The following is a 12,062-nucleotide window of genomic DNA, read 5'->3' on the forward strand; positions in this document are numbered from 1 at the left end:
TACCTCAAATCCCTTTAAATGGCAGGAAAGGCAGGTTTCCGTATATAGAGAATAACATCCGAAGGGCACAGCGGGAAAAGAAAAGGGGAATTCTTGGAAGATGGAAAGCAGATGGGGTAGCGGCACTGAGGTGGGGGTGGGGTAGGGGTGGGGGAAACGGGGGCCCTAAACTTGAGAGCGGGGGCAAAGCAGTCGGGGTGGGGAGCTGTGGGCAAGGCAAGGCGGCTCCAGATTTTGGAAAGGGGGTGGGGGCGGGAGATAGAAACTCCTCCCAGACCCAGGGCAGAGGTGGGCTTGAGAGGGGCGGGGGCGGGGAGGGTGGCAGTGTTTGGCAGGAAGGGGAGGCCTCTCTCCTGGCAGGAAGCTGCGCGACGGTAAGAGGGAGGAGACTGCGGCTGCGGCAGCGGCTTCTGGGATCCCGATGTGGCAGAGGGGCCATCACCGCCAACAAGGAGGTGGAGGGCCCGCGAGTCCGGTGTTGGAGACACTGCCGCCATCCTTTTCTCCTGATCTGCTGTCCTCCTAGACACGCTCGTCGCCTAAGGATCCTCCCCTCCCAGCTCTTGCAAACTCCGAACTCGTCGCTTGCTGATTCTCTTTCACCACAGGCTCACAGCGGAGGCAGCAGTGAGGTGTCCGATTTGGACACGTGAGGGCTGCGATCCCCGGAATTGGGGAGGTGGGCGCTGGACTAGAGAATCGGAGGATGAGGGTTGGTGGGTGCCAGGAGGGAAGATTGGGGTGTGTGCTGGAACTGGAGATGAGGGAGACTGACAAGGGTGATTTGGGGACGGGAGGGTGGGGGTAGGGGGAGCCGAAGAGCACCTGGATGGTATACAAAGGTGGCCCCAGAAAAAGAAATAGATTTGTTCTGGGCACCCAGCAGCAAAATGGGGATAACAAGGAACAGATATGAAGGAGAGGTGAACAACAAGCAGAAGCCATGGGGATGGGAGGCAAAACAGATGAAGAGCAGACGGCAATGAGCAGGGGAAAAGGAGACTATGTAAGTGCAAATGGAGAGACAGGGTGGGAGCTAATAAATGGTGAATATCTGTGTTTAGTGTGGGGACCACAGTATGGTAACAGGATAAGGCATTAGCCAAAGGAGACTGCTCCCTCGTGCTGGGGCCTCAACCACCAAAACCATCACCTCTCCAACCCTCCAGCACAGCCAAATAAGTTTGGAGGGAGGACAATGTTGGCAAGCATCCAATAGTATTTTGATAGCCAGCATCCCTGCTGGACACGTGAATAACTTGGGCGGTAATACATATACCTGGTGCCCAGGGAATTTACAATGCAGAGGAAAAAGCCTCACACTATAGTACACTAAATGTTTCTCCCTAGCCTCTTCCTCCCCCTGCAGGTATGAAGACCCCTCACAAAAAGGCAGCTGCAGGGCAGCAAACCAGGGAAATTGTCGATGGCCACAACGGGTCTGCAAGTATGAGGAAGAAAAAGACTTCTCAAAAGAAGCAGAGAGGCAGACCTTCGTCCCAGCCCCGCAGGAACATCGTGGGCTGCAGGATTTCACACGGATGGAAGGAAGGCAATGAGAGCATCACCCAATGGAAAGGAACCGTTCTGGATCAGGTGCCTATAAATCCTTCTCTTTATCTGGTGAAATATGATGGAATTGACTGTGTCTATGGACTGGAACTTCACAGAGATGAAAGGATTTTAAAGCTTAAAATCCTTCCTGATAAGGTGCCATTTTCTCGAGTCAGAGATGTGCACCTTGCAAACACCATAATTGGGAAAGCTGTGGAGCATATGTTTGAGGGTGAGCATGGTTCTAAGGATGGATGGAGGGGGATGGTCTTAGCCCAAGCACCCATCTTGAAAGCCTGGTTTTATATTACCTATGAGAAAGATCCTGTCTTGTACATGTACCAGCTTTTAGATGATTATAAAGAAGGTGACCTCCATATCATGCCAGAGTCCAGTGAGTCTTCTCCAAAAGACAGGGAGCCAGAAGGAGTTATAGATGGCCTCATAGGTAAACATGTAGAATATACCAAAGAAGATGGCTCCAAAAGGACAGGCAAAGTCATTCACCAAGTTAAAGCCAAGCCTTCTGTTTATTTCATCAAGTTTGATGATGATTTCCATATCTATGTCTATGATTTGGTGAAAAAGTCTTAACTGTTAGGGTAAACTTTATCCCATATGTGAAGACAAATGTATGATTTGGAGACACAGAAAATGTTACTTTTCAGTGTACTGAAAGCATAGGGGTCCCTAATAACCCATCATCTTTGCCAGCATAACTGTTGTTTTGTCCTGAAAAATACAAATTTATGTGGCCATGACACGCTGTGTGTAAGGAATTTGTCATGTTGAAATGATTGGGTGTGTTTGGTGGATGGGGCATGAAAGGAAGGAACAGCTGTAAATTCAGGCTGTGAATAAAGTTCAGCTAGTGTCATAATCAGTCATCTAAAAATGGAATAGGACTTAGCTGGTCTGGTCTAGGGAGGGGGGAGGAGAAGGAACTAGAGATGGGCTGTGGGGGAAGGGAGAAGGGGAGGTGGCTGCTTAGGAGGAGGTGGGGAGGGGTCAGAAATGGAGAGGCTCCCTAGCGGGAGGGATGACCTAAGAGGGGGAGGCACCCAACTGGGAGGGGGTGAAGAATAACAGAGGGAGAGTGAGATCTTGAGGCTTAGAGGAAAACAGACAGAATAAATTGAGTAGAGAGGGACACAAAGACGTTTAGAAGAGATCCAGAGCAAAGGAGAGAAAGATGAAGTTGGCAGAGATCTGGGGAGAGGCTAAAAGGATACTCAAATGGAGGTCTATGCATGAGTGAGGGGCCAGAAGGGGAGGGACATCGAGGAAGGAGGAATTCTAAGATGAAAGACTGACAGAGGGAGTGAGAATACAGATAACAAGATATGGGGAGTGGGGTCCATGAGAGATGGGAAGACCCAAGGAAAAAGAGGACTTCTGGCAGTATCCAAATTGTCCTCCCTAGCTCTGTGCCCAAAGGAGGTGGCAAACGTCAAAGAAACCAGATGGATTGGAGCTTCCCTAGAAGGACATTTTGACAGGAATGTCTCAAGAGTTAAGCAGGAGCCAAGTTTATATCTAAAAGGCTTTTATAATATCAGGGAGTTCATGCCACACCTGCTGAGCAGAACCTCAACCCTCAGCCTAAACACACTAACATGGCACTCCATAAGCAGGGGCCTGTGGGCAGCTTCCTCGTATTTTCCAGAGGACCCAAGAGCCATAAATCTCAGACCTGAAGGTCTTGGTTCCCTTTCCCTACACTGAATAAACAATTCTTGTGGGGAACAGGTCAGTGGGGTGCTCAGAATTTAAGAGATGTGCCACCTTGCATTTGGAAAGCATTTTATCCAGAAAAATGGAAACTTGCTAAACCCAGGTACAGCACTCTCCTCACTATTCTTCCTCCCCCGGGACTATACCTGGCCTCCTTACAGATGATGGGCATCAGAAGATTGAGCTTAATGTTTCTCTCCCAGGCATGGGGAATACTTGACTGTCCATGCTTCTTTCAGCAGTTGCCTGAAACCACAGGTGGCTTCAACCAGTGCTTCATCAGATGGAGGTCTGCTGCCTCCAGAAGCCCCATTCCTGTTATAATCTCGACAAAGCCATTGGCTACTGACCTTTCACAGGTACCTCCTGACCAGTCTTGCCCACTTCATGCACACGGGGAGCTGTGATGGAAATTTGTGCAGCTCTGTTTCCAGGTGAGATAGATGACATGCGCAGTTGGGTTGGGTGGAGAGTTGTGACTTTGTATAACTAAGTCCTTCGACTGTATGGTACCACATAGGTGGTTGGTGGGGAGAGGGTGTGGTAACCCCCAATAAATTCCCTCAGAGATACAATGTCCCAACACATGGGTCTTTGTCCTTTTTTCCTTTCCCCAGTCCAGCTGTGGAAGTTTCCTTCAAAACCCTCTCTCTGGTTTTCCCACTCAACACTTCACTGAAATATACCCCTACCCTCAAAGAAACAGTCCTGGTGACTCCCCACTGCCCAGGCTTCCTTAACTCCAGGCATAGCAGGGAGAGGGGGAGGCAGGGAGTTTCCAGGAGTTGAAAGACGTTGGTAATTCCAGTTCATTCTCTCCACCCAACACGGCCTGAAGCTGTTTGCCTCAAGAATTACACAAGGCAAGCCCACCTCTCCAGAACAGGGATAAGTTTTCTTTCATACATCACATAATTCAGTCCAGCAAACACCTGCAGGCCACTCAATGGCCAATTTCAGCCCGCTGTCATATTTTGCTTGATCATCATGTTTTTATCATTCTCCATTTTAAAATTAGCTACTTAGACATTTAGGGGATTTCACATTTCAAATATCCACATTTCTGGCTTACCTGAAAAAATAAAAACAAAAACAATAGACCAAGGATTAGGGCCCACATTCCAACAAGGATACAAACAGCTGGCTCTGAGGAAGGGCTCAGCCATTTTAGACTCAGAATGCTCTCTCAAGGGGGCCATACCCCAAGTTGTCCTGCTTTCCTCTAATAAAATGCCCAGTTGTCTCCTGGAGACACTTGCATTGGTAGTTTTGGGGCTAGACCCAGGGAAAACTGCCTAGCCCCCAATTGGTTTACTTTAGCCCAATTTGCTTTTTAATTTATTTGCTCTATTTTCATCTCACCAATACTTACTTCAGGTGGTCTCTCTGCCAGGCAGTCTTTTACACACAGGTCCTTATGATATGGTTATAAACAAAAGAAACAAATAAATAAACTTATCTTCATGGAACTTTCATATTAGTGTGAGAGACAGACAGTAGCCAAGAGACAATAAGTCAAATATAAAGTATTTTCAAAGTGATAAGTGTTAAGAAGGAAAAAATAAAGCAAAGAACAGGGGGACTGAAATTCTAGGGAGGAGGCTGAAGAGAGGGCCTCACTGAGAGCCTGGTTTTTGAGTAAAGGCCTGAAGGCAATGAGAGAACTGGCCCTGTGGCTGTCTGGGGAAGGAGCATTCCAGGTAGCGGGACAGCAAGTGCTGAGGTCCCAAGGCAGAAGTAGGCCTGGCATGTTCACGGAACACTGAGGATACCAGCATGGCTGGAGCTGAGTGAGCAAGGTAGAGAAAATCAGGAAGTGAGTTCAGAGAGGTGATGTGGATCTGGGAGAAGCAGATAGCTTCGAGCCTTGGATTGTCTAGTATGGAATTTGACCTTTACAGTGAGTGTAGAGGGGAGTCATTCGAGTATTTCCAGCAGAGGCTGGATATGATTTGTTTTATATTTTTCACAGGATCATTCTGGAAAATCTGGAGTGTAATCTGTTTGTGGTCAAGGTTGGGAAAAGGGAGATAAAATATACCAATGAAACAGAGTAGAGACCTAAAAATAGATTTACATATAGGAAACTTATATCATAATAGAGGTGATATTTCAGATGAATGATGAAAAGACATTTTATTCAATAAATGGTGCTCCATTAATCTGTTTCCCATATGGCAAAAAAAATAAGCATAAATCCCTTCATCGCATCCTACACACAAAAGAAATTCCTCATGGAAAAATGTTAATGCTTACATTTAGAAGATAATACTTATAAAATTTTAGTATAAGATGAAAGTGAGTGGGTTTTTTTCCCTATGTAAATGGAAAGATTTATTTTACAGGCAAAAAATGCGCAAGTAATGAAGGGAAAGTTTGATATGTTTATTTTAAAATATGCAAGACCCAAATATCAAAAATCATCATATACAAAGTGGAGTCAATGAGATAAGGTTACAAACTGTGATAATTAAGATGAATTAAAGAAAAATATATTCAGTGAGAAAATAATAGAGTCCATAGAACACTGGGTAAAATATATGAATAGTGAATTCACTAATAGATCACAGTCAACAAATATACATTACCTTGATCCTCTGCCAATTACCTTATTGTATCTTGTCCATAATATGTCATCTTCTAACATACTACATAGTTTATTTAGTTAATATGTTTATTGGTTCCCTACCAGAATGTAAACCCTGAGAGTGCATGAGTTTTCTTCCTTAGAAGAGTATCTGGCATACCGTAAGTGTTTAATAAACATTTGTTAACTATATGAATCTCATCAGTAACTAGGAAAATGAAAATTAAAGTAACATGATCTCACACACGTTAGATCAGCTACACATGTGAAGTTTGAAAATACATATTGACCAGTTAAACAAGTGGGAGATCCTATACTCTCTAGGTGAGAGTTTGTCAGAGAGAAATTTGTCATTATCTAGCGATAGCCTAGATAGAAGATGGTATATTTCCAGCAATTTCATTCTTATATATTGTTGGAAGGCAATTCTGCGTGTGTCTCACATGTTACTGTACATCTGGCAAGCAAAACACTGAGAATTCTTTCTTTTGAGATGTCTGTTGAAAGGTGTTTGAGCGGTGAACAGCTTTGGAAGATAGAGATAGTAACTCTCTCTCTCTGAAGTAAAAAGCAGGATTGCTTAGAGTCTTTGGAAGATAGTGATTCCCTCTGGAACAAAAGGCAGGAATGCTTACTCCAGTATAATAAAGATAATGTCTCTTTCAAGAGCAAATGGAAGGGATGCTTACTGCTCAATATAAAAGTTTGAGGTTCCCAAACTGATGTTTCCTCCTTTGTAATGAAGCTTACTTTATATGTATGTGTCATGTAACCATTCTTCATCACCCTGTAGGAAGTGGGACTCAGGCTTATAGGGTAAAAACACTGATATTTAGGCTATTTTTATTACTGTGAATAATAAACTATCCTTTGTCTCTGACCAAAAGTCTCATATATTCTACTGGCACCCAAGAAACTGTGGCTGGTAACTTGTTAGCTCACAAATATGGTAAAATTTCATAATCTTCACTCTTCTTGATACTTGTAGCAATGAGGATAAAATGCAGACAGAGACATGGCTTTCTGTAAGAGGAAGAATAAGGACCTCACCAGCCAGTTAATAGAATTTGAGGGTAATTTATGAGAATTGATGGTGAATGTACAGATCAACTGTGCATAAATAGTCCTTCATCTTTTAATGAGGTGGAATTGGGGAAGTAGTTGCAGGATGAGAGCTGAGGGCTCCCTGTCCCCAATGGGGTCAAAGGTCATATGCACCTGTCTGAGTATGATGGGAAATTTTGGCAAAGGGAAAGTGTGAAACTTCTGTGGGCCTGTTAGATATGGATGCTCAAGTCACTATTTTACCCAGACCTCTGGAAGAAAATGGCATCAGAAATGAGCTAATGGGGATTGGGCTGGGTTTGAGGTGGGAAAAGAAAGCCAGTATGACCTTCTGAGTGAAACCATTTGGGCCAATTCTGTGCACTCTAGTTGTTACCTCTAATCTGAATATATAGTGGGAACAGATACTTGTATTTCTCTGCCCCATAAGTGCCAGATGAAATTCAGCCACATGTAGAGGAATATTAGTGAGGTGCATAAATCATTCTTCCATCAACCTCCCTATCCCCTTCTGGGTGCAGAGAATCCCAAGAGGAAAAAAAATCACAGCCCAGATTTAAAGAATTGAAGGAAGCATAGTTGGTAAGAAGTTCAAGGACAGCCATGTGCAAAAAAGCTGCAGCCTTAGAGAGGATTATTGTCAAATTCACTTGTTTCTCCTATACTCTCAGCTGTTACAGACAATGTGACTCTAGTTGAATCCATTACACAGACTAATGGTACATGGTACACTTTTAAATGTTGACAACACCTTCTTTCCCATACTACTGACATCTGAGGGTCAAGATCTTTTAGCATTCAGGTGAAAAGGTCTCCAATATATGTTTCTTGTTCTTCTTCAGGGTTACTTAAACTCCACTGGTGTTTGCCAAACTTTAATAGGTCAGAATTTAGAACAAGTGCTTCTACACTCTGATTTCCAAATTTTCCACTATATACTTGATATCCTGATGGTTGATAGTCAGAAGCCTTAGTCTCAACTGCCCAGGCTAGAAAGAGTGGCTGAAAATCCCCAACAAAATTCAAGAGTCTGCTTACTAAGTAATGTTTCTCAGTAGTATGTGGGCAGATTTATAATATTCAGTCCTTCAAACAGTCAAAGAAAAATTGTCTTTTTAAACCCCCTCTCCACCAAAAAGGAAGCCCAGCAGCTAACTGGATCCTCTGGATATTGAAAACTGTGATTGCTTGGACATCGTGTTTGGTTCTTTATATCAGGTACTCACAAATTAGCGTCTTTAATTGTGGGCCAAAACAACATTCTGCTGTGTCATATTTGTCCAACAAACTGTGTCATACTCTCTACCTTTGTGGTCCCACAACTATAATGAGCCCTTTGAGATATAAGTCTCTGGGACTGATGACTATCCAATTGGAATCACTAACAAAGGGAAGCAATATCTGCCTGTTTGCAGTTAGCCAACATTAATAAAATTTTTAAAACATTCAAGACAATGCTGTCTTTTTTGTAGATATAACCATATACTAAAAACATAATAACATATGAATAACATAAAATGAAAATAATTGACCTAGAAAAGGGCCTCACCAGAATCCAACCATGCTGAGTTCCATGCTCAGTTTCTTGGACTTCCAGCCTACAGAACTGTAAGAAATAAGTTTCTGTTGCTTATATGACACACACTTTATGGTATTTTGCTATAGCAACCTAAATTGACTAAGATATATAATATATACTTACAATGGAATATTACTCAGTAAGAAAAGGGAATAAAGTTCTAATAGATGCTGCAATGATAATGAACCATAAAAAAGCTGTACTAAGTGAAAAAAGCCAGACAGAAAAGGACAAATACTATATGACTTTATTTGTAAGGATTATCTGAATAGGCAAATTCAGAGATACAGTAAGTTAACAATGATTAAAAGGCAAATTTTATGTTCTATAAATTTTATCACAATAAAAAGAGGTTAATAGTAAAGGCATCCATGAAATGGCAAAGTAAGCACCTCCAAAAGTTTGCCTGTATATAAAGGTAATATCAGAAAAAGTTATCAGAATCAACATTTTGAGAGCTCTGGAAATTAATCAAAGGCTTGCAGCAACCCAGGGAATATTTTGTTAAGAAAAATAAATGCATCTCAGTAAGAACAGTGAGCTTCATGGTATTATAAATTATTCCAATCTAATCTCCCAGTCTCCAGTCCTCAGTACCTTGAACAATAACAGGCCACATTCCGAGTACTGGAAAGAGCAGAATGAGGCTGGAGCTTCCCTCCAAAAGACATAATTTGACTTGTTTGGTGGTTCCATTGAAGATGTCAATCAAAAGGCTTGTGTTTATTCTACCTCACTCAAACTTATCCAATACTAATAGATTCTGGGGAGGTGGGGAGAGCATTTGTTCAATGTTTTAAGAGCACAACTGCCTGAGTTAATGGATAACAGTTTGAGGCAAATGATAGACTAAATAAAATAAATGAGGAATGAAGTGTCCTTAGGGGCTTTGAAAATATCTGACGTATTCCTGGGGATATGGAAAGCCACCTTCATGTGTAGGGCTTTGTGCATGATCAGGAAGGACATTATTTCCCTAAACTCTCATTTATGGTGGACCTTTAGGCTCTCTGAAAGCAGTAAGTGAAGGCTAAGGCAGAGTGGTAAACTACCTGGTTCTATATATGCCAACATACACAAAGTGACTGGGAGACTTATTGGTAACAAGTGATTAAGGTTTAATCAGATTATTTGTTGACAGATTACTTGTTGACTGCTAAGCTCATTGAATTTGAGACTTCAATAGACATACATGAATAAGTACAAATATTACAGAATTAGTTCAGAAAAGTCATGAAACAAACAACAACTATTATAATGAACAGCAATAAAACAAACCTTGGGGATGGGAGAAACATAATTCTAGCATTGCCATATTATGTTATTTTAAATGTCCAGTTCTCAAACACAAAACATGTAAGAAATAAGAAGTTATATACCATATATAAGAAAAAGAGCAATCGGTATAAACTGTCCCTGAGGAAGGGAAAAGATTGGACTTAAAGACATAAATCAGCTATTTAAAAAATATTCAGAGGAGGAGACTGGCCAAGATGGTGGAGTAGAAAGACCCTGAGTTCACCTCCTCTCACAAGCCCACCAAAATCACAAATATTTGCAGAACAACCATGAATGAAAAAGACTGGAACCTACCAGAAAAGATATTCTACAAGTAAAAACATAAAGAAGGAAGCAAAAGGAGACAGGTAGGCGGGGTGGACTTGCAATATAATCAAGTCCACACACCCGGGTGGGTGACCTACAAAATGAAGAATAATTATATTGCAGAAGTTCTCCCACAGGATGAGAGTTCTAAGCCTCATGGCAGGCTCCCCAGCCCAAGGGGTCCTGCACCAGGAAGACAAGCCCACAGAGCAGGCCAGTGGGGCTTAATGTCAGGAGTGTCACAGGAATAGGGGAAAAAGAGACTTTACTCTTAAAGGATACACACAAATCTCAAATGCACCAAGACTCAGGGCAAAAGCAGTAATTTGATAAGAGCCTGGACCAGACCTACCTGCTTGTATTGGAGAGTCTCCTGGAGAGGCAGGAAGAGAGGGTAGTTGTGGCATACCCTAGGGACATAGACACTGGTGCAGTCATATTTGGGAACATTCTACCACATGAACACTGCTGTTAGATGCTGCCACTTTGGGATCCTGCCTCTAGCTCATTAACACCAAGACCTGGCCCCGCCCAACAGCCTATAAGTGCCAGTGCTGGGACACCTCAGGCCACCCAACTAAAAAGGCAATAACGCAGTCCAAACCATCAGCAGACAGGCTTTCTAAAGAATTCCTGGGCCCACAGCTGACCCTAGATGTATCCCTAGACATACCCATGCCCACCAGAGGATCAAGACCCAGCTCCACTCACCAGTGGGCAGAAAACATCCCTGCCCTCCAGGAACCCTGCATGAGCCCCCAGAACAGCCTCACCAACCAGGGGGCAGATACCAGATGCAAGAAAACCACGATGTGGCAGCCTGCAAACCCAGGCCTCCCAAAGAGGCCAGACCTACCCTGGAACCAGATGGACCTTGGCCCTCACACTAGCAGTCCAACACAAGCTTGGGGACACCCCGGAAAACATACCTAACCATGTTAGGAACCACCCTAAAAACCAACTATCTGAAACAAGCTCTGGGGTTCCTAGGTCCCTAGGTCCTGAAGCCAGACTCCAGGATCAGCTCTGTGTGCCAGTAGTCCAGCACTAATCCAAGGATGTGACTTTACCTGTCAGGGGGCAGGCAACAACCCTGGAGTCTTCAGAACACAGAATCCACACACCAAGGAGCCAGCACTAGCACAAGGGCCCCCTAGGGTTCTGCAGAAAGCCTCCTCAAGACCAGGCTTTGAAACAGCAGCTAGCAGCAACAACATAAGGCAAGGCCTGGTAACCAACCAGGTTAGGGACCACCCAAGCCTTCTGGACTGTGCAGACAGTAAGTCTGCCACAACAGAGGGACCTATGCAGCCCTCTTACAGGGGACACTTTGAGCATATAGGTGAGTGACAAGAGGGGAAGTAAACTGTTGGGGTGCATAGGACGTCTCCTAAACAGGCAACTTCTCCAAAGTCAAAACACATAACTAACACACCACATACTTAAAAATACAAATAGTGGGGGCTTCCTGGTGATGCAGTGGTTGAGAGTCCGCCTGCCGATGCAGGGGACACAGGTCCCTGTCCCAGTCCGGGAAGATCCCACATGCCGCAGAGTGGCTAGGCCTGTGAGCCATGGCTGCTGGGCCTGCACGTCCAGAGCCTGTGCTCCGCAATGGGAGAGGCCACAACAGTGAGAGGCCGGCATACCGCAAATAATAATAATAATAATAATAACTTAGACAAAAAGAAGTGCAGAATACTATGTTCCACATGAAGGAATAAGGACAAAAACCCAGAAGAAAAACTAACTGAAGTGTAGATAGACAATCTACCTGGGAAAGAGTTGAGGGTAGTGATCAGAAAGATGATCAAAGAACTCAGAAGAAGGCTGGATGCACAGAGCAAAAGTTAGAAGTTTTTAACAAAGGGAAAATATAAAGAACAACCAGACAGAGATGAAGAATACAGTAACTAAATTAAAAATACACTAGAAGGA

At 43.5% G+C, this 12,062-nt stretch overlaps 1 protein-coding gene across 2 annotated transcripts; it reads left to right on the forward strand.

Moving 5' to 3' along the window:
• Positions 1-417: 417 nt before the first annotated feature.
• On the forward strand, positions 418-2,310 carry LOC308609126 (spindlin-2). Of its 2 annotated transcripts, none has more exons than XM_081222671.1 (2): positions 418-679; positions 1,351-2,310. In XM_081222671.1, exon 2 carries the CDS (start codon positions 1,372-1,374, stop codon positions 2,146-2,148), a length of 777 nt encoding a protein of 258 aa, XP_081078797.1. In that variant the 5' UTR covers positions 418-679; positions 1,351-1,371; the 3' UTR covers positions 2,149-2,310. The 2 variants fall into 2 exon arrangements, with proteins under 2 accessions (XP_081078797.1, XP_081078798.1); XM_081222672.1 differs by having other exon boundaries at positions 1,370-2,310.
• The last annotated feature ends 9,752 nt before the right edge of the window (positions 2,311-12,062 follow it).

Source organism: Mesoplodon bidens (genome assembly GCF_964165515.1).
Source record: "Mesoplodon bidens genome assembly, chromosome: X".
Taxonomy (NCBI): domain Eukaryota; kingdom Metazoa; phylum Chordata; class Mammalia; order Artiodactyla; family Ziphiidae; genus Mesoplodon; species Mesoplodon bidens.